This window comes from Prionailurus viverrinus, chromosome D4 (genome assembly GCF_022837055.1).
Source record: "Prionailurus viverrinus isolate Anna chromosome D4, UM_Priviv_1.0, whole genome shotgun sequence".
NCBI lineage: Eukaryota > Metazoa > Chordata > Mammalia > Carnivora > Felidae > Prionailurus > Prionailurus viverrinus.
Genome location: NC_062573.1, coordinates 73,967,436 through 73,994,717, shown reverse-complemented (window position 1 = coordinate 73,994,717; position 27,282 = coordinate 73,967,436). Strand labels below are relative to the sequence as shown.

At 40.8% G+C, this 27,282-nt stretch overlaps 1 protein-coding gene across 4 annotated transcripts in view; it reads right to left on the bottom strand.

The window, feature by feature from the left end:
- CEMIP2 (cell migration inducing hyaluronidase 2) overlaps positions 1-27,282 on the bottom strand; it is an 87,181-nt gene that overhangs the window by 23,668 nt on the left and 36,231 nt on the right. For all 4 annotated transcript variants that reach the window (XM_047830773.1, XM_047830772.1, XM_047830774.1 and 1 more), the window contains 12 exons: positions 24,662-24,850; positions 22,662-22,831; positions 20,296-20,505; positions 19,779-19,984; positions 19,567-19,636; positions 16,003-16,131; positions 13,364-13,452; positions 8,621-8,752; positions 7,351-7,386; positions 5,972-6,127; positions 3,180-3,357; positions 566-781 (listed from right to left, as the gene is read on the bottom strand). In XM_047830773.1, the coding sequence (XP_047686729.1) occupies positions 566-781; positions 3,180-3,357; positions 5,972-6,127; positions 7,351-7,386; positions 8,621-8,752; positions 13,364-13,452; positions 16,003-16,131; positions 19,567-19,636; positions 19,779-19,984; positions 20,296-20,505; positions 22,662-22,831; positions 24,662-24,850 (1,781 nt within the window). The remainder of the gene's footprint in view (positions 1-565; positions 782-3,179; positions 3,358-5,971; positions 6,128-7,350; positions 7,387-8,620; positions 8,753-13,363; positions 13,453-16,002; positions 16,132-19,566; positions 19,637-19,778; positions 19,985-20,295; positions 20,506-22,661; positions 22,832-24,661; positions 24,851-27,282) is intronic.

The following is a 27,282-nucleotide window of genomic DNA, read 5'->3' as shown; positions in this document are numbered from 1 at the left end:
GGGGCACAGCTGTCGCATGACAAGGAAACCTGGCCTAAGACTGAGGAAATATGGGTTCTCACGCCAACCATATCCCAACTATATTTAACCAAGGGCGAGTCGTACTATTTCTGTTGGACCCACTTTTCCACCTGTTTAATTAATTTGGAGCAGTGGAACCTTAAATAAAACTGTACGAGTCCATGGGGCACCAAAGTGGCTCAGTCCATTAAGCGTCTGACTCTTGATCTCTGTTCAGGTCGTGACCTCACTGTTTGTGAGTTCCAGCGCTATGTCGGGCTCCATGTTAACAGTGCAGAGCCTGCATGGGATTCTCTCTCCCTCTCTCTCTGCCCCTCTCCCGGGCTTGCTCACATACGCTCTTTTTCTCTCTCTCCAAATAAATAAACTTAAAAAAGTTTGTCTGAGTCCATGACTCCTAATGATTTTTTTTTTCTTTTTTCCTAAAGGAAGGTCATGCCTTGGAAAGTATCGACCATGCTGAGGAGCAGAGGAGTACTCCTCGTGGAAGTGGTGCTATTAGGAGCTGGTTAGGAATCAGGCACCAGAGAGCATTCTGGCCTACCTGGGCATAGTTCCCGCTGCAGACCACTGCATTCCACTTCGTAATATTCACGCAGCTTGGGTGGCGGATCAGGTAATTGTCGATTCTTCCCACATACGCATCCTTGTATCCTGTCACAGAGCCGTCGATGTCGTGGAATATGGAGTTCTTATCACCATCCAGCTCACAATCTTCAAACCAGGGGCCAGGCTTCCCAAAGAAGACATTCAGAGAGACCTGCCAGCAGTGAAAGACAAGGACATCACAAAATGAAGGCTTCTGCATTCCTGGCCAGCGTCCCCTGCAAGGATCCAACTGCATATCCCTTACAAGTGCTTTGAGGTCAGAGCAGTTCTGAGTCACAGTTCATAGTTGTCAACCGCGGCACCCAAAGTTTTCACTTAATTATGACATGGTTCGTTGGGGGTGGGGGGGGGGGGTGGAAATTACCAAGCCTTGTGGAGTTCAAGTGGCAAATGTTAAAAATATAGCTGGTGTTTCCCTTTATCTTCCATTTAAAAACTATGACCTGCTCTCCAGACAAAACTAACCTATGGTAAGAGAATCAGAACAGTTGTGGGGAAGGGAAATATGGAGCCATGCATATTTGTTAAAAATTATAAACCTGACACTTAGGATGTGTGCATGTCCCTGTATGCAAATTATACCTCCATTAAATAAAGTCTGTTATAAATTCTATCTTCTGAGTTAGTTCGTCATTTTATTTCACTCCAAATGCTTTAGTTGCTTGTTCATTTGACTCCTTACCGCCCCCCCCCCCCACCAGAAAACATGTACAGTTCCAAATCAAAACAAAGGCCAAGTGTTGCCTTGGTATGCTGGGTGACCACTGAACTCACTCGAATCTGCTAGAAAGTGTATGTTACTTTCTCGTCAACATAGACCAAACCCAGCTCAGTAATTTTTATATCAGGTAGAGTTAATTTAAAGCTTTTATTAAATATGTAGTACACAACTGCAAAGCAGGCTGCAGATTACATGTTTTATAGTCTTTAGCTGCTTCTTATTAGTGGTAAATTATTCATACTATTCAAGGGGTGAAGACACACCTTTTTTTTTTTTTTTGAGAGAGAGAGAGAGCACAAGCAGGGTAGAAGTAGAGAGAGAGGATCCAAAGCAGGCTCTACACTGACAGCAGCAAGCCCGATATGGGGGCTCGAATTCACCAACCCTGAGATCATGACCTGAGCCAAAGTCAGACACTTAACTGACTGAGTCACCCAGGTGCCCCATCATGCTCAGATGATTTAAAGTCAAACTGAACGTCTAAATGATAAGCAATTCAATGAAAAATCACTGATGTCTGGGACACGTGGCTGGCTCTAGGTTCTTAGTCACAGGCTTTTTTTCTCATTTCCCTTGTACATCCTGTTGTTAAACCTAAGAGAAGTCTGGGCATGTTTCCCACTTTTCAGGGAGCACAAATGGGACAAACCATTCCCTTTACAAGCTGTTCCCAGGGCGTGAGCACCATTGGACCTCCGGATGATGACCACCGCGTTTGCACGGCAGGGATGTTAGAGGTCGGAACTCCACAACCAACACAACACCTGATGAACTGTTTCTCAGAACGACTGTGTCATCGTCACTGCAGCTCCATGTATGGAGGTCTGTGTGCACAGCAGGTGAACACCCGGCCTCCACACTGGAGAGCTGCTCCAAAGACCGTCCTATTTATTCACGTGGGAAGCTGCCTGCTAGGGTCGTCCTCCCTCTTCCCCTGCAGTCATGCGGCCGAAAAGAGAGCCAGCCAACCAAGCTGGCATCCCAATTTGCACCTGTGCCTCTGTTTCCTGCCTCAGCCATTCTGGAAAACCAGATACAGGCTTTGGTAAACTATCTCATGTTCTATTTTAAACTAGGCTACCACAGAGTCAGCCCATGGACGTGAATGAGAGAGGCATGAGCCACTTCCCAGTTGTGGTCGCCTGTGGAAGCGGCGAGCGAGATGGTCTGAGACTCAATCTCCACGTACCAAGGTCATTTTGGTACTGGCAAGATGGTGGAGGGAGAGGTACGTAACCTTACTGTCCTGTGTACTAACGGTACAGGGGTCACCGATGAAACTACTAAGAAAACAAACGATTCCTGTGGGCCACTGTACTGTAAACAATGATTTCTCGGTCTTCTTTGCAGTCTTCGTAAAAACCTTCCGACAGTTTTTATCCATATTTGCTTTATACCACCCCAGGACTCCTCTTCTTCCCCATCCTTTTGTCCTGTTTCCCCAAAAGAATAAGCCCCTGACAAGTAGAATACCAGGCAGAACTCAAATCGCTTCACAGATTATCACAATGAACTTCCCCAAATCCTATGTCCTCTGGTTCCTATGAAACTCTACTATCCTCAGTCCCGCGCTATCACTTTAAGACACTGTCCCTTTCGGGATATCACTTGAATGTCAAAAATACCCCTGGTCACATGGGATTTCTGTTCTCACCTTGAACTCAACGGGACAGCGTGCATGGAATGAGGAGTCTCTTTTGCATGTATTTCTCCTCCCAGCTGTAAAGACTGAGTACGAACACTTGGTTCGTGTGTTTGTCTCTGGGGATGTGCTACCCCTCTTGCTCCTGTCGTGGTCACCACATAGGTACCGTAAGAACATACTTACGTGTGGACCAAACTTCACGAGGGAGATGTTATTCCTGGGAGTTATCTGCCAGGGATTCTTCACAAGGAAGCCGATAGCACTGGTGTACCTATCTGGAGTTGGCACATATTTTTTGAAAGTGCACCTGGTTAGATGAATGGGCCCGTCATAAATCTGAAAGCCTCTAATTGGGAACGTCCTGTTGAAATACAAGATTGTGTTTAGTGTGCATGGGCCCATCCCTGCACCGGCACGTCACTTACAAGTTTGTTTTATAAACACTGTTGAATATCTCATACACGCTAAGCACAATTCTAGGATACAGCGGTACCATGACAAAATCCCCGAGCAGAACGGTGGAAAAGGCAAACAGAAAAACAAGGATAATTTCAGGCAGTGAGTGTTGTGCAGGCAGAGACACGGTAATACAATAGGTTGGGTAGAAGAGAGACGTTGTTTTGGACAGAACGGAGGCCTCTCTGAAGAGGTGATTTTTGCTTCCTTGAATCAACTCAGTCAAGACCTTTTATTTGGGAACTCCTATACTTCGGTTTTGGTTCCAAAATCTCTGGCAGGAGAATAAAAGACCAATCTGTGCTTTCACAGAGAGAACCTCCTTTCAAGCCACTAAATGATAGTAATAAGATGAAATGATACACTTAAAAGCATAAAAGTGTAAATCCTCAAGGCTTACTATGTCAAAGGGGTTGGCTGGATTGAGAAATTTGGTTTATTCATTTTCCTCCTTTCTGTTCAAACACAAACTCCTTAACCTACTAATCATATATCATTAATCATAATTAAGGTACAAAACCCATAATATTCTGGATCCCTTAGGTTTCTCCCCTGTTAAATTCTTTAACGGCACTGCAGAGGATTCCTACAGCAACATCAGTTTACAACTTGGCAGTGTTTTACAGTGAAAACATACATGCCAGCAAGAAAATGAAGTAGCCTGCTTAAAAATCTATGCACCTTGATGAACGTCTAAGGATATATCCAAAATGGCTCTCTCTCATAGAAAAAGTTGTAAAGATACAGTAAAATAAACACTGGATCCACTGACCAAGGAGGACTCCTTGTTTTTGAAAATCTTCCTTCATGAAGAAGCAATAAGAATTTTGAAACAAATCTGAAGGCCACATCGAATCAAAATTTTGCACACCTGAAACTAACATAATATTGTATGTCAATATACTTCGATTAAAAAAGAAAAATGGAGGGGGTGGCGCCTGGGTGGCTCAGTCGATTGAGCGTCCAACTCTCGATTTTGGCTTCGCTCATGATCTCACAGTTGTGAGATCGAGTTCCATGGCGGGCTCCACGCTGGTGGTGGGGCCTGCTTAAGATTCTCTCTGCCCCTCTCCTTCCTTTGCCCCCTCCCCCACTCATGAGTGTGCGCTCTCTCTCAAAAAAGAAAAAGAAAAAAGAAAAAGAGAGAGAGAGAAAAAACAAAAAGAAAAACACGAGAGGCCAATGTCAAGTGAAAAGAATGGAATTGGGCACCATCATACTGTAGCCAAACGCTAGCCAATATACAGCTATTTTCCGTTACACATTAGAAGAGACAGCTACAGCCCAATCTTGACAGGCACATCACAGCGATGAAGGCAGACTAACAGGGTTTGAATCCCACCTCAGCTACTTTTAGTAAGCTCCTCATTTACAAAGCAGGATAATGACAGTACCTACCTCACTGGGCTTTGCGAGGATTAAGTGAAGAATAAAGTATTTAGAACGGGGCCTGACACATGGCAAGCACTTAATAAACGTTAGCTATTAAAAATCCACGAAGTTTCTTCCCTCATGGCTTTCACAGTCTGACTAACAGGAGGGCTACACAGAGCGAAGCTTATAAGGGCATTCAGGATTTCCCAACAACAAGCAAAGGGGGAGTGGAACCAAGCTCACTCTTTGCCAGAGGCTAGTAAAAGCCCTTTTGCCAACACCCACCGCGCTGCCCCTCAAAGTGAGCAGTCTGTGTGGCCCATCCCCCTGACCTGTCCTAGCCCAGTACCCACCTACAGTGTATAACTTTAAGGGAACTGATGCTTGATGAATTCTGGCAGCGGGTCCAACATGAGACCTTCGGAACATGAGTTGTTCTCTGTTTTTCTCACAAATAGAATGAGGACAATTCCAAACTGGGTCTTAGAACAGAGGTATGGGTTAATTACTTACTAGTTCCCTAAAAGCTCTAAAGTATCTTTCTGGTGCTAAGTACTATTTTAATGACTCTGTGATTATTTTAACAGAAAACATGCCAAAAGTCTACTCTGTACAGCTGAAACACTGGTAATTACACAGCCGTGGTTCGGTTTTGAGTCAGCTTTGGCATCCATCAACTCTTATTTTCTAGGACTTTTTTCAATAAGTTATTTCCTTTTTCCAGTGGCTATTTCTGCAAACCCACCTCACAAATTGAGGCAAGAGTGACCTAACGTCATAGTTTACAGTTTGGCCACTTTCTGTGGCTCAAGAAAGAAGAAAACAAAAAAGTCAGCAGCTTATATAAGGCCTTAAGCAAGGAATGAAAAACAAGATAGTTTTTCCCTTCGTTATATAATTAATAATGAAATCTATAAAGTGCTTGATAGTTAATGCTCCAAAATTCCAGAGTCTACCCAGTTGTAATAGTAATGATACAATAATAATGATAATAATAATAATAGTAATAATAATAATAAGATAAGGTGGGGAAAACCATCACAGAGGGAACCAATGCACCCAGGATTACTGCAGAAACTTCCGATAAGGGTGAGGTTTTCATTTATTGTTCAAATTTAACAGTCTACTGCTAAAGCAATGCTTACCTGTTCCTAGGTAGGGTCCGAGGCTTCTGGTCTATTCCTCCAGTGCCTACATATTTGTTCTGACCACCCTGAAAGCCGTAATTCCTGCTCTCCCCAACAAAGAGAGATTCGGATACCTCCTGGCTGGAACCTTCATCACTGGGGAAGCTTCCATCACTGTTAAAATGAGAATAACCGTTACCTCCCACCTCCAGGAAATTTAAATTGGCCCTCAAATCCAGACACGCCATAACTTAAAAGCTAAAAATTTGCAAAACAGATAGGAGTTTTTTCTAATGCATATTATCAAGTCATCAAAAAGTCCTTCTAAGCTGTGAACATACCTCGTATAATACATGGTTTGCACATGAAACAGGTGACATTTCATTTAACAGCAACAATTGATTATTTTAGTCTCCAACAACAGTATTGTACATGGGGGATGAACTTACCCTGAGTTTAACAGTTAGATGACAGTCATATTTAAGACAGTACCCAAATAACTCTTGTCTGGAGAAAAATATGTAACATTAAAAGTTCGGTTCTTCGGGGCGCCTGGGTGGCGCAGTCGGTTAAGCGTCCGACTTCAGCCAGGTCACGATCTCACGGTCCGGGAGTTCGAGCCCCGTGTCAGGCTCTGGGCTGATGGCTCAGGGCCTGGAGCCTGTTTCCGATTCTGTGTCTCCCTCTCTCTCTGCCCCTCCCCCGTTCATGCTCTGTCTCTCTCTGTCCCAAAAATAAATAAACGTTGAAAAAAAAAATTAAAAAAAAAAAAAAGTTCGGTTCTTAAAGATCACTGCAAAATTAGACCAGGTTCTAAGAAATAAAATATTTAAATATTTTTTTAATGTTTATTTATGTTTGAGAGGAGGTGGGGTGGGGAGATACAGAATCTCAAGCAGGCTCCAGGCTCTGAGCTGTCAGTGCAGAGCCCGATGCGGGGCTCAAACTCACCAGCTGTGAGATCATGACCTGAGCTGAAGTCGGACACTTAACTTAACCGACTGAGCCACCCAGGCGCCCCTAGGAAAGAAAATATTTAATATACTCCCAACTTTTCTTCCCTTCCTCTCAAGTGTTTTCTCCTAAGCAAAAAAATATGACAGGACAATCCTTCTACAGAATTCCAGCTATATTAACCTATGACTTTGGTGCGAATTCAATTAATTAAGAAAAATGTATTTTGGCCCTCTAGTGGTATCAGGAAGTGGGTGCTGTTTTGTTTGTTTTTTCAACTGCCAACATAATGATAGAACAATCCATGTGTGATCAAACCCACCCCTCCCCGCCAAACACACACACACACACACACACACACACACACACACACACAAAACCAGGGCTGTTTTACCTTACAGCTTTGAAATAATCAGATAAGTGTTTTAAAAACAATTACAAACCTGGCAAAGGTCAGTCCTATTCCATTATCTGCAAATCTATGAGAAAAGAGAATAAAAGAACATTTAATTTATCACCTCATGTAAGAGGTAATTTCTCTCAATATTTAATTTTTGGGAAAATCCAGGAGGTTCCAATAATGTTTACTCCCCAAGACCACAAGAAAATGTTTCACTTCCCAATAACTTAAAGCACACACTCCACAGTGAAGGTAGCGTTGCTGATTACTGGCCACATGACCTTGGGTAAGGCATTCACCTTGACTCTCCCTCGGTTTTCTCACCTAGAAGTTGAACCGAGAACATAACCTTCCTCAATGGATACTTGAGGGCACTGAACATACTAATTAATGCCAACCCTTTAGGACAGTGCCTGTACACAGTAACCAGCACACAAGTGTGAGCTATATTATTTTTATGACTATTTTTGAAAACAATTAGGTCATGGGATTCTCTTCCAATTTTTCAACATTAATACCCAAGCCATTTCTACAGATTTAATACAAAACTAATTTTTTGCATGATGAAAGTCAGAGGTGACAGTAAAATGCCAAGAAGCTAATGTCAGTGCCAGTCGGAAAAAAAACATGTTTTTCTAGACTCTTGAACACCAAATCTTAGCTCGACATACATCAGACTTCTAAAATTATGCAAACGGGAAAAAATTAAGATGCTTACTGCCTCAAGTCATATTAAGCCATAAGTCAACAGACTTAGTAAGGTGGAATTCACGACTTGTATTTGTAATGGCAGTGGGAAAGCAACAGAAAAACTTCTGAGTTTCCAAAAGGAAGGGAAAAAAATCCAGGTAGTTTCAAAATCTTTATTTAGCTCTCTGACATAGACGATACTTGTTATATAAAGTTAAATCCGCAACTCCTGTTCAATCTCATCAAAAAACTCTCGTGTCACCAGATGAGTTCAATTCCAATAAAAGCAACAGAAAGAACGATTCCAAACATTTGCTGCCTATGAGCGCGAGCAAACACTTCCTCAGAGCTCACCCCGTCTGTTAGTAATAATAGTAATATGATTCCAGGGGTGCCCACTGGCTCAGGTAGGAGAGCGGGTGACTCTTGATCTCGGGGTCGTGAGGTCCAGCCCCACACTGAGTGTAGAGATTACTAAACATAAATAAATTTTAAAAAATAATAATAATAATATGATTCCAGAAACTATCACTGTATTTTCAGCACACTGGGTTGTTTTAAATTGCCTTAAAAAAATAAACACATAGGTGCCATCAGATAATGACTTTGTAGAGAATACCTACGCTGAATTCTGAACGACAATGTCTCCCCCTCTGACCCAAGCTCCATTGTCATTATTTTTAAAAGAAATGAGCCTGTCAATTAAAGCAGCAACACGTGGCTTTTCAGGGTCCGCATCCTGATGAGGCCTAAATCTTGGAGTTTAAAAAAAAAAAGAAGAAGAAGAAAAAGGACTTTTTAAACAAGCATTGGAAATCATTTATTTTACAATTGTAAGCTTAAGTGTCAGAAGGCAGGATTTACATATGACCAAGACAAACAAAATCTTAATGCACAATTTACAACTTAATTATTTGTATTTCAGATACTGAAAAAAAATTACATTTATTTATAGAAGTTTCCCAAGAACTGCTTTCATATTTTCTTATTGTTTTAAAGCAACTTACATTATAGAAGAGGACACTACAGAACATTCTAAGCACTAAAACCATTTCAAAACAAATAAACAAAAACCTCAGACCAGGAAATCTGGTATGTTTTCACAAATTCTTAAATACATGACACTAATATAAACACACTGAATAAATTAATCAGGTATTTTAACATACATATATGCAAACTAGAGTATTATTTGAGTTGTGTGCTAGTGAGATGTTTTAGATACAGAGATAAAACTAGTTCAATATTTAAAATGCCTAAATTTAAAACAGAGTGTATTTTTAAAATTAACTTGGCAATTACAAAGACTGAATTTTACTTCTTCTTTCTCTTCCTTCTACAACACTTACAAGGACCTTAATGAAAAGGTCAAAAAAATTGGTGTCAACCACTATATAAATCAAATAAATAATTCTATAAAGCCACCTGGTTTTTAAATGTTTGTTTATTGAAAGAGAGAGAGAGAGAGAGAGAGAGAGAGAGAGAGAATCCTAAGCAGACTCCATGCTGTCAGCACAGAGGCCAACAAGGGGCTCGAACTCATGAACCATGAGATCATGACCTAAGCCGAAATCAAGAGTAGGACACTCAACTGATGAAGCCACCCAGGCGTCCCAAGGCCACCTATTTTTTAAAAAAGATCATTTCTATCTTAATTTTTACAAAGCTGGGGGGTGAGGATGGGGGAGAAACAACTAGATAATTTTCCAAAAACCAATTCAGCAGGCTGAGATTTTCAAACCATGCAGTCAGGAAATACCATTTGCACAAATGTCATTACCATAGTTGCTGGCACAGTAGATGCTATCATGGGAGAAGACGACATGCACAGAAAACAGCAAGTGAGAAGGTCCTTAGGCATGAGTGAGCTTGGCCAAGGAACAAATAAATTGGCTGGAGAGTAAGAAGCATAGGGCAGAGGACAGAGAGGTGAGCATATGCCAGGCAATGTGAGGGCCTAGGGAGAGCAGGACACAAGGCAGGTGATGGTCAAAGAGTACAAAGTTTTAGTTATACAATATAAATAAATTCTAGAGGTCTATAATACAGCACAGTGCCTTAGCTAATAATACTCTATTGTGCACTTAAAATTTGCTAAGCCAATAGATCTTAGGGTAAATGTTCTTACCACAAAAACATAAAAAATATTCTTAAATTTTTTTAATGATAACAATAAAGGAAGGTGAGAAAACGTTGGGAGATGATGGCTATGTATATGACCTTGATGGTGGTGATGGTTTCGTGGGTGTATACCTATCCCCAAACTCCCTGAGGTGTATACATTAAATACACACAGCTTTTTAGATGGTAGTCATACCTCAATAAAGCAGGTGGATAGAGAGGGGGGCGGGGGAGGGAGACGGACAGTCTTCAGAAACAAGGAATCAAGGAAGTGATACAACTGATTTCACTTTTTTCTTATAAACTGGTCACTCACTGCTACTTGGTGAAAGGACTGTAGAGAATGGACCATAGGAGACCAGTCTGGAAGCTTTATACCCGTCCTTAGATTGTGTACATGACCCCTTACAGTAAAGAGCTCTGACCTAATAGGTAAAATGTCTGACTCTGGGCCATCACCCACTCTCTGGTAATTGCGGTTGCTGCCAAACAGCTTTGCAGTCATTACGCAGTATCAAGCAGATGGAAGAGTTCTGGAAAGAAGACTACACAATGTTCTACAAGAAAGTTAAAAAAAAAAGAGGATCCTAAAGCAACACTGATTCTCTGCTGTAGCCATCTCACCTTTTCTGAAATTCCAATCCATATACATCAATTGTTGACTGCTTGCTTGGATACCCTTTACTTCTAACCTCTTTCCCACTTGATCTGTAGGCGATAGCTAACTTTCCCAATTTTTCACCATCCTCATTCACGAGCTTTCAGCACACTTTCCAACCTCCTTTAATTGGCCTTGGCCTTAAATACTACCTGGTTTCTGTGCTCTTTCATTCCCTTAGACGAAACGTCCCAATCTGACACCAAGAGCTTTCTTGGGTTACAATTTCCCATCTTTGGATGCCAATAATTTCACATCTTGAAGACACACGGAAAGGCTCGTCTGATTAATTGTTGAGTCAACTTTCCCTTTGTTGTACAGACTAAATATCTTCTGGATCCCATGAGCCTTATGTTTAATTCATGGGCTGGTTTATTACTCATTGTGTTAGTGTTTTATCATTCTTACTCATGTCTGGACTGTATGAATGTACGTGGGCATATTCTACACATGAGTTTATACAAAATTAAATATATACACCAACTGCCAAATGTCTTATTCATCTTCCATAATCAGTTCTTTCCAGTAACAACTTCTAAATGGAGTCTAATTCCCACTATGTATGCATTTATAAACTGGTAAGAGAAATAATGAAGAGCAGAGAAAAAATTACCATTATCATAATATATACACATACCCAGTAAAGAACTTCTCATGCCATTATGGATAAATTGTTTTACTGTCAAGCCTGATTAAAGCACCAATGAATTTCTGAAATATATTTTCTCATTCATCCATTCATACACACACACACAACTTTTTAAGGCAGGGAAGAGAAAATCAATTGTGTTGTGTTTAAGCATTTTTCTGTTAATACTAAGCAAAGTACACATTACTAGTTCTACCAGTTAAAATAAACTCTTAAAAAGCAGCCGTGTCCTGTCAGCAAAGATTTCTTTGTTTTGCGAGTTAATATCCTCTTCTTGGTTCATGTCCACTGTCATCTCTATGCTCCTTTTTCTTTTAAAGTTTATCTCCTATCTTTCCATTTCATATCTTACTTAGCTATTAGGTGTCCAGTAACTTGTGTTTTATTTAAATAACGTCCAGAGTTTCCTGGTTTCTCAAATGTCATCTGATCATTGCTTTAAAATATTTCAGGCTCAACTTGACCTTTAAGTAGTCCTGATGAGTAATTTTACTAACTGTACTTTCTCCAGTTTTCTCCTGGCCTCGTGCCTTATTACTGTGTCGCAAAGATCTTGCCTCACACTTAAGTGGACGTACCAACCTACAGTGAGGATCCTATCTTATTCCCTTGTGAACAGTAGGGCCTGGTGTCTTTTTCTTAAATATCTATCAAAAGAGCCTATTAAACCTAGCACCCTTTCGAAACTATAAGTTGGTAGGGCGCCTGGGTGGATCAGTCTGCTAAGTGTCCAACTTTATTTTTTTAAAAAATTTTTTTTTTTTCAATGTTTATTTATTTTGGGACAGAGAGAGACAGAGCATGAACGGGGGAGGGGCAGAGAGAGAGGGAGACACAGAATCGGAAGCAGGCTCCAGGCTCTGAGCCATCAGCCCAGAGCCCGACGCGGGGCTCGAACTCACGGACCGCGAGATCGTGACCTGGCTGAAGTCGGACGCTTAACCGACTGCGCCACCCAGGCGCCCCAAAGTGTCCAACTTTAGCTCAGGTCATGATCTTGCAGTGAGTTTGAGCCCTGTGTCATTTTCTGTGCTGACAGCTCAGAGCCTGGAGCCTGCTCCAGATTCCGTCTGTCTGTCTGTCTGCCTGTCTCTCTCTCTGCCCCTTCCCCGCTTGCACTCTGTCTCTCTTTCTCAAAAATAAACAAACATTAAATTAAAATAATAATAATAATAATAATAATAATAATACTAAAGAAACTAAGTTGGTCAATCAACTTGAAGTACAGGAAAAAAACAAGTACGCAGTTTCTGTTGAATAGGACTTTAAGTTGCCATCTTTTCCAGAAACTTTTATTTCCATTGGAGACATGTTATTTATTTTGGCTCTTATAGAGCACATAGAAGAACTCTGTTGAAATGTTCTCCCTATCCCAACCACATTTTGCGGTTACAAAGGGGGGCAACATAGAGCCCAGAGACGATGGGACTCTGAGACTACAAACAACTGAACCAAACTAGCTTGCTCATCAAGTTCAAGACCTTTCTCTGTGAAATACATTTCAATGCAATGTTCCATTTTGACCACTAACAATAAATTCGATAGGCCTTGGTTTTCAGGAATTACACCAAAATGTCTTAGCTTGTTTTTCAATGAATCGTGTTCTATGTTAGGCCAAATGTAGACCCTATTTTCAACATCTCTCTCTCCTTTTTCTTTCTCTTTCTGAATATCTCTCTAACATCAATTTACAATGGTGAAAAAAGGGGAAAGTATCAACTTCTCTGGCATCTCAATAATATTTTAAAACAAACAAACCAGCCACAGGACCTAGAACAGCAGGGGGAGAAAAAAAGAGTTTCCCCAAAGCCTTCCCACAAGCTTTGAAAACTTTAGTTTAAATGGGTTACTGGAAAACAGAGCACAATGACTTACAACTCAGGAAGTTTTGTTTTGGCAAGATAGGGCCAGAATGTAATGTAAAAGGACGGACTCTACCTTGCGCTGTTATCCAAACAGAGGTATTCTCTTGGGTCTGCCGCACTAGCATTGGTTGTTTTGACACCTTTGTCAATAAATAAGCCAGCCTGGAAAATATAATAAGGGACTGAAGTGAACATGAGTCCTAAGTTATATCGATATACTTCTCATGACTCATGAAAATTACCTGTAGCTTATCACATCCACCAAAGAGAAGGGAGAGGAGTGAAGAGCAAGGTTTTATGAAAACAACTACCTTTCTGGATATTTTTATAATTTTATGTATTCAGTCATTCAACAAATATTTACTTGGTGCCTACCTTGTGGGAGGCACCAAGCGTGATGCATTAACAAGGAAACCATGGTCTTTGCTGTTGTTGGCATATCCAGTAGCAGGAAGACACGCAATTAAAGAAACAATTACCATCCTGTATGATAAGCAGTGATGAAGTGAGTAGATGATGCTTTAGCAGCATGTAAGAAGAGGCACCAAATGAGACCTTCCTCAATGATGGGAGACAGAGGATTCAGGGAAGGTCTCCTCAAAACAGTGACCTCCTAAAGCTGAACGATGAGGGATGGGGAGGACCGAACCACACAAAAGAATGGGCTGGGATGAAGGTTGGCGGTGCATGGGTGGGAAGCAGCTGAAAAACCCAGAGCAAAGTACTCAAGGAAATCGTTGGTACAAAAAGTCTGGAAATGAGGGAGAGCAGGGCACATCTGAGAAGAGACTTAGATGGATGAACAGGAAATGTATGGAGGAGGGGAAAGCAAGGAAGAAGGCTGAAGAGAAACAAATGGCGGACAACATAGAGTCAATGTGCTGGAGTCCATTTAACGAGACTTTTAATAAAGGCAATGTAATTAACCGCACGTTAAGAATGAATGCTCTACCCACAGGATGGATAATGGATCAGAAAGGGAAAGGGGCAAAAAGAGAGATAAGAGATAAGGTAGGACATGACCCTGGTAATCCAGAAGAAAAACAAAGATGACAGAGTCTTGGGCAGTAGTAATGGGGGCAAATGGATACGGCGAGAATTCTTTATGAGGTAGATACTGCTTAGCAATGAACAAAACATCTAAGGGTGAGGGAGAGGGAGCGATAAAGGTTCCTGTCTTTCTGTTTGGGCAATTAGGTGGCCGGTGGTTTCATTCAGTGAGACAGAGATATGGGAATGGGTCTAGGGATACACATAAGGATTTGAGTTTTGAACACACTTTAGTGATGTGTCCCTGAGACAGCCAAATGTCAGTTGGAAATCAGACATGACTGACCTGTGCCAGATGCAGATTCGGGTGTCATGAGCAACCAAAGCAAAAAGGTCAGTGTTGGTATATTTACAGCTTATCCAAAGATGACAGGTTACTGTCTGAGGACCCCAAGGGTTCTGTTTCCCTTGGCTGTAAAGTATCATTCTGGACAGTCAGTCCCAAATTAAACAATTTAAAACCTAATCATCCGCTCATTATTTAGATATGATATTTTTCTAATCAATAGAATAGATTACTACATGCACTTCTGGTATATGACATTAAAAGTTAATTAGAATAGGATTTTTTTTATATCACTACCATTAGAAAATTTTAAGGATTTCCACTTTGAAATGGTACTCTCAATAATTACTGGCCTTAATCAACTACTCAGCTTCTGACCAAGGTTTTTTGCTCTCTCAAGTGTTTAAGTGATGCTAAGCTCTTTAAATTATAGCACACTTAGGTCTTTACAGGATCCTCTCAGCATCGTAAATGGGAAGTATTTGTTGAACTTTGACATGGATCACATCAGGGTAAAGAATCTGGGCACTATATTACATAGTGAAAATACCCAAGTGCCTTGTAAGCACAACAGGAGGCAAATACATTTATCACTTGAGGGTGGGAATAAATACTAAATATCATGAAAACCGGTGTTCCTAAATGGCTTTTGCTTTAGTTGATCTGTATCATTTTAAATTGGGCCAAATATCATAAACAGTATTTTACCACATAATTCGTATGAAATGCCCAATAGGACATTCTACCAGCACTGTGAACTGAGAGAAGAAAGGAAGTATGCTCCTTAACCCACAGAAGCATATCATCTAATGTGTACATCCCTAATAGGTACTAACGATTGGAAAGAAGGTGAGAGGGAAGGAGGGAGGGAAGGAGTGAAGAGGGGAAGGTAGGAGTGAGGGAAGGGACAAGGACACAGGGATCAAGTCCATCATTGTAGTTACTCAGATTGTATGCACATGCATGTGTTGGTATATATGCCTGGGTGTGTATAAATGGGATCCGGTATGTAATCCTGAATGTGTCTGCTTTCCTTTTTAAGAATTTTTCTTTAATGTTTATTTTTGAGACAGCGAGGGTGAAAGGGGGAGGAACAGAGAGGGAGACAGAGAATCTGAAGCAGGCTCTGCACTGCCAGTGCAAAGCCAGACGTGGGGCTTGAACCCAGCAACCACGAGATCATGACCTGAGCTAAAGTCAGACACTCAACTGACTGAGCCACCCAGGCGCCCCTGTGTCTGCTTTTTTAATCACAAATTACTTTTTGTGATGACAGGTTTTACCTAAAACTGACATTTCTCACTTGTATTTCTCAGCATTCCATCCTTCACCCTGTAAGTCACATGAACTGATTTTGTTAAGGCCTAGGAACCTACCTTGAAACTTGAATGGACCCTGTTGTTATAAAATATACCCAACGGAGTGAGTTCTGGTTTTGCTAAGAGCTGCAATCCACTGGATTCTCCAGTAGGTTCCTTGTGGAATAAATACCATATTCCAGCATCCTGTAATTAAAAGGGTGAGATCATTAAAAGCCTTATTTTATAAAGCCACCCTATGAAATGGCTTCAATAGACTAAGTGCTTCAGAAACAAAAATGGATCTTTTTTAAAAAATTTTCTTAAGTTTATTTATTTATTTTGAGAGTGAGAGAGACAGAGGCAGCGTGAGCAGGGGAAGGGAGAGAGAGAGAGAGAGAGAGAGAGAGAGAGAGAGAGAGAAAGAGAAAGAGAGAGAGAGAGAGAGAGAGAGAGAGAATCCCAAGCAGGCTCCACACTGTCAGTGCAGAGCCTGACATGGGGCTCAAACCCACAAAACCATGAGATCATGACCTGAGCCAAAACCAAAAGTTAGACACTTAACTGACTGAGCCACCCAGGCGCCCCCAAAATGAGTCTTTTTAACACTAATTTTTCATTGTCTCAGGCTCAGAATGGACTATAAACACTTGTGCACTCACCTAGCACTTTCAGAGCCATTATAATCATGTTTTTAAAAAACAAATTTACTTCTGCTTGCAGTGTTCGATAGAAATACCTGGCTGAGGCCAAAACTCATTTTCAAAACATAACTCTCCCATCGTTATCTACTTTAATAAGTTATGCAGAGTTAGAACCAAACAAGGCTGCCTGCCTTCCATGTGACCAGGACAGCACGGCCTTTTAGCAATATGAGGGTTTTTCTGTTTACCTCCAAACCTGATCAATAGATGAGTCATATTCATTAAACAACTATCTGCCAACACGCAGAGCTCACTGACTTCTTTCAAACAACTCCAATGCCCTTCCTGTCCCGAGGCAAATTTTTGCCAAAGAAAAAAAAAACCACCACACGCATGAATCAGGATGCTGTCTCAGTCTGGATCCTGTCTGTTCAATTTCAGTATTCCTGACCTCAACAGGAGCAGCAGAACAGTTTAAACATCTTTGATACTCAAAATGAGCTATAAAAGTCAAAATGAAATGATCTTAATCTCCATGACCATTTTTTTTATTTTACATTAAAAAAATTTTTTTTAAGATTTATTTTTGAGAGACAGAGAATATGAGCAGGGGAGGGGCAGAGAGAGAGGGAGGGAGACACAGAATCTGAAGTCGGCTCCAGGCTCTGAGCTGTCAGCACAGAGCCCGAGGAAAGGCTCAAACTCAGGGAACTGTGAGATCATGACCTGAGCCTAAGTTGGAAGCTTAACTGACTGAGCCACCCAGGTGCTTTTATTTTACATTTTAATTAAAAACCAGCCCAATGCTAAAAACAGCTTCACGTAGAAGAACGTGGATTGAATGGGATGTTCCAACGTAAACATACAGTCCCAAAGTATGCTACAGATTCAAATTCGGCAAATATTTGTTTAGAGCCCACTGTGTGCCAGGTGTATAGTAAGACTATTCTCAAAAAATTCAGAGTGTAAGGAGAAAGAGAGAACAAAAATATACATACTAGGTACTACATTACAATTAATTGCAAAGCTCTGCAGGAGCACAGAGAGATGCATTGTGGAAAGCATATACACCTACACACAAAAATGAAAGTAACATTTAACATTTTTCCACGATAGAGGAACTACCCTGAAAAAATGTGTTTGCCATCTCTACTTTTGGGGGCACAAAACAGACCACAGAAGAAGATCTGGAGGCTCTATACCACGGCCTTAAAAGCGGAGGGTAGAAGCGAACCCTCCCAGGATGCAACAGGAGTCTGGGGAAGGGGCAACATGGGGGGTAGCTGCTGTTTCCTGTTAAACACTGTGGTGTCAAAACAGGTAAAGGGAGCTCTGTAAAAAGGCAGTGGAAACGTACAAGAAGAAAGAGTTTGATTTCCTTTGGGAGGAAAACCCTTGCCAAAACATGAGCTTCGCGGGGACAGTTTTTCTAGAAAGAAAAGAAAGAACTCACAGAACGAAAAGGAAGAAGAACGAACACGGGGTGGAAAACAAGAGACCCGCTTCTTCGTTTCTCACACAAGCCCCAGGAAGGGCTTCTGGCAGCCTCACCCTACGTTTTTTCATCAACTATTTGCAACTTGTTTTCATCTTCACTGTTCACTTGAAACGTACCACAGGTCAGAAGATGATCCCAGGTTGAGGCTGCATATCAAACTCGCATCTTTACCCCTAGAACTCCCCCTTCTAATTAGGAACTCTCAACACAAACCCCGACAGATTGCTCAACAAACATCGGATGAAAAATGAATGAATGAATGAAACCTGAAACGATTAAATGCCCAGGTCTCTACCCTGTCAAGTAAGAATTTTACATTTTATGTTTTTAAGGAAAATCGCAGAGGTCAATTCCACCATCACCCAGAGACGCCCGTGTTTTAGTTATCGGGAAGAAATACTTCCTTCAACTTATCTTTCCCTTGGTCCTGGGAAACAATGCTAGGTATGTCTTTACATTTAATTATTTAATTTTAATAGTCACGATATATAAATATGAATATTTAGGTGTTGGTGTAAAGCTCCTATTTCTCTACTGTGGTTTTCAGCACAGATATAATCATGATAGTATAATGTCTTCAGGATTCACTTTTATATTATAAGCTAACAGTTTTAAATCACACTCAATTATGAATGTAAATTTCTCCAGCTTTCTTCAGGAATTATTTCTGCCATCCAAAAATAGTTCACTTATTGTCTTGAGTTATACTCGTGTGTGTGCGTATCTCTGAAATAATTCAAGGCACATAGTAATATAAAGTACAGAGTTGGGTTGACCTGCTTTGCCAAGGAGATAAAACCCCTAAGTGTGGATGATCCCTGCATTTAACAAAAAGACGTATCCTTTGACCAGCATGACCGCTGTCATAATGTTCTACAGAATAATCCATTCCTATAAAGAAAAGCTAAGGCTTTCTTTGTTCATCAGAATTAAAAACTGAAATGATCAGGGGCGCCTGGGTGGTGCAGTCAGTTAAGCTTCTCACTTCATCTGATCTCACCATTCATGAGTTTGAGCCTCACATCGGGCTCTGTACTGACAGCTCAGAGCCTGGATCCTGCTTTCGGATTCTGGGTCTCCCTCTCTCTCTGCCCCTCCCCCACTGGTACTCTGTGTGACTCTCTCAATAATAAATAAACATTAAAAAAAAAAACTGAAACGATCAGTTACTCGGACACACATGACTTAAATAGAAGTCAGAAAGATTGCAAATTATACACTAAAAATACACTCTGAAGGTACAATAAACCCACATATCAGCCCACCTCTTTTCTTCCATTTGGCATCTATCTTACCACACTCATAAATACTAACTGGCATGAATGATTTGGAAGAAACAGAAGAACCATCAACTGTATCCTCCTTTCAACAAAACAGGCAGTAGCCGAAAACAAAGCCATGCTTGAGTTAGACAGTCACACGTTACATTACATCCATATGATATCCAAAATACTTATAAACACGAATACAAAACAGCTGAAAGCATCTAATATTACTTACCTGTGAGCCTGCAGCCGCATTACTAATCAGGTTATTGTTGGGATGAGCAATCCAGAAAGTCGAAACAGCCCTGCAAGGCATTTTTTAAAGTGATTTAAACATCAGTCAATGAAAAAATCCTGCCCGCTAAAAATGTCCTCCAAAACATCTTCTCCCCAGAGTCAAAGGCCTTGAGCACCACACATGAGGTTTTCTCTCTGCCAGATACTCACATGCAGTCCGTGGCGGGCACAGGGACATAATTTCCAAACACTTTTTCTCGCATGGCAGTGCACATGGTATTATTCCTATCAGTGGGGAGGAGGGTGCCGGGTTTGGTGAGGAGTCCCAGATTGTGGAACAAAGTATTTCTCTGTTCAATACCATCTTCCAAAAAGAAACAATGACCCAGTGTGTCAAATCCAATTGTGTCTTTTATCTGCAGAAACACAAGCGTATCATGTCACTGGTAACACGAACGACTGTGGTGTTAGTGACGAGGCTATCTATGTAGCATGCTCAGTACAAACGCAAAGAGACGTTTTAATCTTCACGGGAGGGGCAAAGTCAAGTGTCAGGTTTTATTGATCTCTTAAGAGAATAGAGGAAAACACCGGAATTCTCAGTACAAGCAGGAGAGAGTAAGGGATGCGGGACAAGAGCCGACTTCTCTCAAATTGAGAAGTTGGGACAATGGAAGACAGTTAACGCTTCCGACAACATGCATCGACGTGACGAGAGGCTACGTACCAGCAGGCCATTTGTTCCGTGCACAGTGATGCACCTTGAGAAGCTGTGATGAATAGACAAGCCATCCACAAATGTCGCGTGTCTGTACCCTCCCTTGTGATCCACGTCCCCACACAGGTGAAAATGAACAGGATACCGCCCCAGATGCTGCTGACCCATGTGTCTCAGCTCCACATAGGACAGATGCACTGAAGTAAAATTTTTCCTTATCTATAAGACAAGATAACTGGAATCACACTGATAGGCTTTGGAATATTTTTTTAAAAAATTGTTTTTTACATTTATTTATCTTTGAGAAACAGACTGAGACAAAGCGTGAGCGGGGGAGGGGCAGAGAGAGAAGGAGACACAGAATCCGAAGCAGGCTCCAGGCTCTGAGCAAGAGGTCAGCACAGAGCCTGATGCGGGGCTTGGACCCACAAACTGTGAGATCATGACCTGAGCCAAAGTCGGACACTCAACCGACTGAGCCACCCAGGCGCCCCAGGCTTTGTAATATTAAGGTAGCAAAAAAAAAAAAAAAAAAAATATATATATATATATATAGTTCTAATAGAAAATGTCTGAAGGAGAACACATATTAAAACTTTTGTTTTCTTTGGCACCTTGCTTTCTAGGATCTCCAGTTACTAATTTAGCAAGTGCTGCTACTTCTTTTTTTGGTTTTGTTTTTTTGTTTGTTTGTTTGTTTTAAGTAATCTCTATACCCAAAGTGGAACTCGAACTCTTGACCCTAAGGATCTGGAGTCACATGCTCTACTGACTAAGCCAGACACAAGTGCCAGCAAATGCTTCTTAACTAAGTGAATACTTTCAAGAGCCATAAAAATGGCCTCTCATAAGAATACAAAGACATGTAACCAGGAAAGCCACAGGAATGATTTGTCTATATAATATGTATTGATTTCTTCAAATATTTTGGTCATTTCCAGTCTTATCTTGTTCTTTGATTTCTATAAGCTCCACCATAGTTTGATAGTTATTTGTAAATCCTTCTCAATGTTTTAGTTAGCACATAATATTATTTACTTCAATTCTTTTTAAAACTTTCTCTGGGACCCACAATTTGAGCATAAATTAAAAAAAATTTTTTTTTAATGTATGTTTATTTTTGAGAGAGAGAGAGAAAGAGAGAGAGAGAGAGAGAGAGAGAGAGAGAGAGAGCGAGCACAAGCCAGGGAGGAGCAGAGAGGAAGACACAGAATCTGAAGCAGGCTCCAGGTTCCAAGCTGTCAGCACAGAGCCCTACTCGGACTTCGAACTCAGGTCAGATCATGACCTGAGCTCATCCAACTGAGCCACCCAGGCACCCCAGAGCATAAATTTTTAAACACCGGATTTTTAATCATACTGTTAAAAATAAAAGAATAACACTGACCAACATTTCCTAAAACAGTGTGACAGAAATGTTGCTAACAACCATAACCTACTGAGTGTACAAAAGACAGATTTTAAAACACATGTAGCCAAAATGCAGCCCAGAAGGCCAATCAGCTAGCACACAGTGCAATGCTTATCATATAGTGAGTGCTCAATACTTCTATATAAATAAAAATCTACATATAAAAAGTATGTGTAGATTACTATTGCTTACCTTTTCATAATATCAAGGTATTTTTTTTAAGTTTATTTATTTATTTTGAGGGAGAGAGAGCATGAGTGGGTGAGGGTGAGGGGGGGAGAGAGAGAGAGAGAGAGAGAGAGAGAGAGAGAATCCCAAGCAGGCTCCATGCTATCATCGCAGACCCAATGCGTGACTTAAACCCACAAACTGTGGGATTGTGACAAGCTGAAATCAAAAGTTGGATGCTTAACCAACTGAGCCACCCAGACGCCCTCATACATGGAGATTGCATGCATGGATACCAAGACTCTTTGTTTTTTTATCTCTATGTGGTTCTTCTCAGTGTAAACTGATTTAATGCTTCATGGGACAAATTGGTTTACGGCTCCAGGTCAACTAAATGAAGATATAACTTTCTCTTTCAATTCTGAAAAATCTCCTCACTGTCACTAAATAAAGAAAACACAATTTCTTTTTAATATCCATATAGATCTCATCCCCAAACTTGAAAGTTTCGGGGTGCTTGGGTGGGTCAGTTGGTGAAGTGTCTGATTTGGGCTCAGGTCATGATCTCACGGTTCGTGAATTTAAGCCCCATGTCGGACTCTGTGCTGACAGCTCGGAGCCTGGAGCTGGCTTCGGATTCTGTGTCTCCCCCTCTCTCTGCCCCTCCCCAACTCATGCTCTGTCTCTGTCTTTCTCTCTCTAAAAAAAAAAAAGAAATTCAAAAAAATTCAAAACTTGGAAGTTTTTTCAAACATGTATTTAGCAACCAAGGAGCTCCTTAAATCTTTTTGCCTACCATGACATGTCCCCCAAAGGTGTCATAATCAAAGAACTGGCATTGGTTTCCAGCATAGCATGAGTCTTCCATTTCTCCTCGGATCACAACATTCCGGGTGAGAATTCCGACCTCTGCTCTCATGTCTACACCATCAGTGATCTCACCCATGTGCAGGAACTGAGGGGCTTCTGATTGATGTGGACAAGAGACAAAAAATAAAAAAAAGAAAAAAAAAAGAAAACAGGAAACATATCAAAAAGACAGTCCTCTAACCACAGAATATAAGGAAGCAAGGCTGTTAAAGACCCTCAGTGTCAAAACCACACACAGACAAGGAGCTTAATCCTCTCCTGGATGGCACCAATATTCTGGAATCTACCTAAGTATCCACTCCCTCTCTCTTTCTTTCATTCTCTCTGGTTCCTGCCCATATGCTCTAGTTCTAATCCCTTGAGGACACATGAAAAATGAAATGCATGGTGAATCCATATTAAAAGGAATGGTTTTGTAGATGTTGATAATGGGGTATCAAGCTGTTTTTGCTTTTACTTCAAAGCTAAAGTAACATCCATTTAACCATTAGCAGTGCAAACATTACCAAGATTTTATAACATTTCATAAAATAAAATATCTTATTTTAATATTGATAAGCATTCTTTTTAAATGTCCACCTTTATTGGAAGTCTAGAAACCCTTTAATAATGAGCTTTTCTCTGATGTTTTTATTACGTAAACTCAGGAAGGAAAAATACAAATAAATCAAGCAGTTAAGATCGTGGGAGATTCATTATCATGTAGACTTGTTAACAAGAGTGGGAATTTCCAAACAAAATTAATGCCAGATGGTATCATAGTTTTTTGGGTTTTGTTTTCCGCTTATGCTCTATAGTGTCAAGAAGGAAAAGTACAACACTGAGTGAAGCAGAGACCAAGTCCCAAGTGAGCCAATCATCCTATTTTTTTTTAAAGCAAACCACAAAGCTCTAAATTACCCATGAGTGTGTGCCTATTAAATAGGTACTGTAAGCTCTCTTGTTTTATATCATAATTGTATATAATCTTGAGTACAGAAGGAAAATGATGTAAATAAGTGAAATGAATAATAAATTCCATAATTAAGGAAACACACGAACAAGCTTTGCCTATTACCTGCCTCAGGATAAGTGGCTGGTAAATGTCAGCCCTTCTTCCTAAATATGGCTTACAATACGGATCTCACTGCATATTCCTTTCATTCAAAAAACATTAGTCAAGACTGTGATTTAAAAAATGTATTGTACGAAAATACCTTTTTGGTTCTATTTTAAGTATTAGTGAAATGTTTTTGCTTTTGTTTTGCCAAGAAAGTAGGCACTCAAAAATCATGAGATTTTTTAAAAATTTTCTTTTAATGTTTATTTTAGAGAGAGACAGAACACAAGCAGGGGAGGGGCAAAGAGAGAGGGAGATAACAGAATGTGAAGCAGGCTCCAGGCTCTGAGCTGTCAGCACAGAGCCCGAAGTGGGGCTCCAACCCACAAACTGTGAGATCATGACCTGAGCCGAAGTCCGAAGTTCAACCAACTGAGCCACTCAGGTGCCCCATGAGATTAGTTTTTTTAATTAAGAAGAGAAAGACTTCTATTTAAATATGAATCGGTTGATAATTGGCATTATTATTATTTGATAGCAGAAAATTAACAAGAAGTTGGATATGATCTTGGAGAAAAAAAAAACAATCCATGTAGTTGCCATATATATATACATATACATATAAATATATCTATAATTTTTTTTTAACAAAGAAATAGCACAGAACACTAATTTGCCTGCAACACTACTGTTCAATGAGTACTATACTTTTTATCTAACATCCTCTGGGATCTAGTGTTCAAAGCACCCAGCTGCTAAGATCTTCGATATCAAGATGATGATGGTGATGGTGATAATGCCTTGGGATGGGAGTGGTGGAAGGGGATCCAGGAATGCGAAGCCAAGAGAAGAGCGTTTGCCAAGAAGCATTCTAAGCAGTCGGATACCTTTGACTTTGACCTGGAAACGGCTGCACTCTGGACAGGGGAGAAGAGTGAACTCCTCTGCTTGGTACATAGAATAGTCTGTGCTTGCAACCACAATCTGGTCTCCAGGTTTCCAGCTACTAACATCATCCAGCAGATGAAGCTTCACTCCATCCACAGCCTCCACCCGGAAACCTGAAAGAGAAACACCTAAAGGAAAAAGCAAGGAAGAAAATGATACATCATAGGCATTTTTTTCCCCTAAAATCAATTTTCTCACTGATTCACATCAAAAGTTAAGACAGACACAAGTCAGTATGATTTCACCAGTGCTAACCATGTGCCAGTCATTCCGCAGATACTACTAATAAAAAGATGAACATGTACATCCCTGACTTCCAGAGTAGAGAGCCCCAGCACCCCGAACCATGATGAGACAGAAAATGTCACGCTTCGGTACCATTTCTTTTATAATTTTGAAGAAGCCTCTCAATCCCCAGATCTTTTGCTATACTTCAACTCAGTGCTAAAACTGGGGTGCCTGGGTGGCTCAGTTGGTTAAGCGCCCAACTCTTGGTTTCAGCTCAGGTCATGATCTCGCAGTTCACGAGTTCGAGGCCAGTGTCAGGCTTTGTGCTGACAGCTCAGAGCCTGGAGCCTGCTTTGGATTCAGTGTCTCCCTCTCTCTCTGCTCCTCTCCTGCTCACACACACTCTCTCTCTCTCTCTCTCTCCCGAAAAATAAACATTAAAAAAAAGAATAAAAGCTTGCCTCTGGCAATCTCTCTTTTCTGTGCCTTTGCTCAAGCTTCATTCTTCAGTTACAGCATTCTTCCACTCTTAATTCACCAACCAAGATACTATCCATCTTACAAAAGTCATGCAAATCTTTTTTTTTCTTTAAGTTTATTTAAGTAACCTCCACCCAACATGGGGCTCGAACTCACAACCCCAAGATCAAGAGCCAAAAGCTCAACCGACTGAGCCAGTCAGGTGCCCCGAGATCAGACTAATCTTTAAAGACTTCCCAAACATCCTTGCTGGAAGCAACCTCTTTCTCCAGTATCCTTATTCTAGTGCTCCCTCTGGTGTTATCCATACCTTTCCAATGGAAGAATAGCTCCCTTCTTTGGAAGGTACATCTGTGAAGGCAGCAGAATCCGTCCACCTGTGTATTCACTCCTCTTGCAAACTCAAAGATTTTTGCTGAAGGGATGAACATTCCCACTATGACCTGCAATGTCCCCCAGAGGTCACATGATAGATCCCCTGTCCAACTTGGCTCCTTCCCTGTGACTATATCAACTATGCAGTCTACACAACCCAGGGACTCTAATCACTGATCTCTCCTAATACCTCCTTTTAAAACTCAAAGTTGATTCCCAATCAGGCAGACAAAACCTGAAAAGTTGATCCAACATCTTAACTTGTTCTTTTACATGCAACCAAGTGTAGAAGCATTTCCTGGCTCTAAAGCATCTGTGATAAAATCTGCCATAAACCAAAGGTCGATTTAATGCAAATGTATACACACTAGATGCAAGCCACTTCATGCGACTGGTGGAGAAGGAAAAACAGCGCATCGCAAAGGTATCTGTGCACTCGTATCTGTACTCCACAACCATCCTTCCAGTTAACCACAACAATATTCGGGGGCTACTTTAAGATACTGACACCATGGGTCAATGACAGGAGTGAAGAAACACATTTATTTACTCAAGTTAGAGGAATCAAAAAGAGGGACATTCGGGCAGGGCACAAGGAATACTACAGACATCCTTACAATCTGGAGCCAGCTCTCCTGATACAACCTGGCCGTAACAAGTCTTAGATTCTGTTCCTTGAGATGCCAACATACCATGCATTTGTTTTTGCAAAGCACCAAAAGAAAAGTACCTTAAAAAATGTAAAGTAGCTTTCTTTTTTATATGTTTCTTGCATCCAGATACTAAAGCCTACAAAGTAATTTGGTCTAAATAAAAATAGTAATAATGATAATAATAATAGTAATAACAACAGCCGATAGTCGCTGGGACTTCACTCGCATAATAAATAACCTCTTATTGGGGCGCCTGGGTGGCTCAGTTGGTTAAGCATCTGACTTTAGCTTGGGTCAAGATCTCGTGGTCTGTGAGTTCGAGCCCTGGATCATGCTCTATGCTGACAGCTCAGAGCCTGGAGCCTGCTTAGGATTCTGTGTCTCCCTCTCTCTGTCCCTCCCCCATCACACTCTGTTTCTCTCTCTCAAAAATAAATAAACATTTAAAAAATTATTTAAAAAAAAACCTTTCATCAAAACAACTTTGAGAGGGGTAGCTGGCTGGCTCAGTCAATACAGCATGCAACTCCTGATCAGAGTCATGAGTTCAAGCCCCACATTGGGCATAGAGCCTACTTGAAAAAAATCAAAAATAAAAATAAACAACTTTGAGAGGCAGAAACCATTTTGTGTACTAAAGATGAAGAAATCTGAAAGAAGTCAGGGAGTCTGGAGAACAGCTAAAAAAATGGTACAGCCCACAAATGAATGCTCATTTAACTCCAGAGCCCAGTTTCCTAACTTCTTTATTATTCTGCCTTTCTAAGAATCCCAACAGGCAGGGTAAACACAAAGACAATCAAGAAGCTCCACAACAATGATTA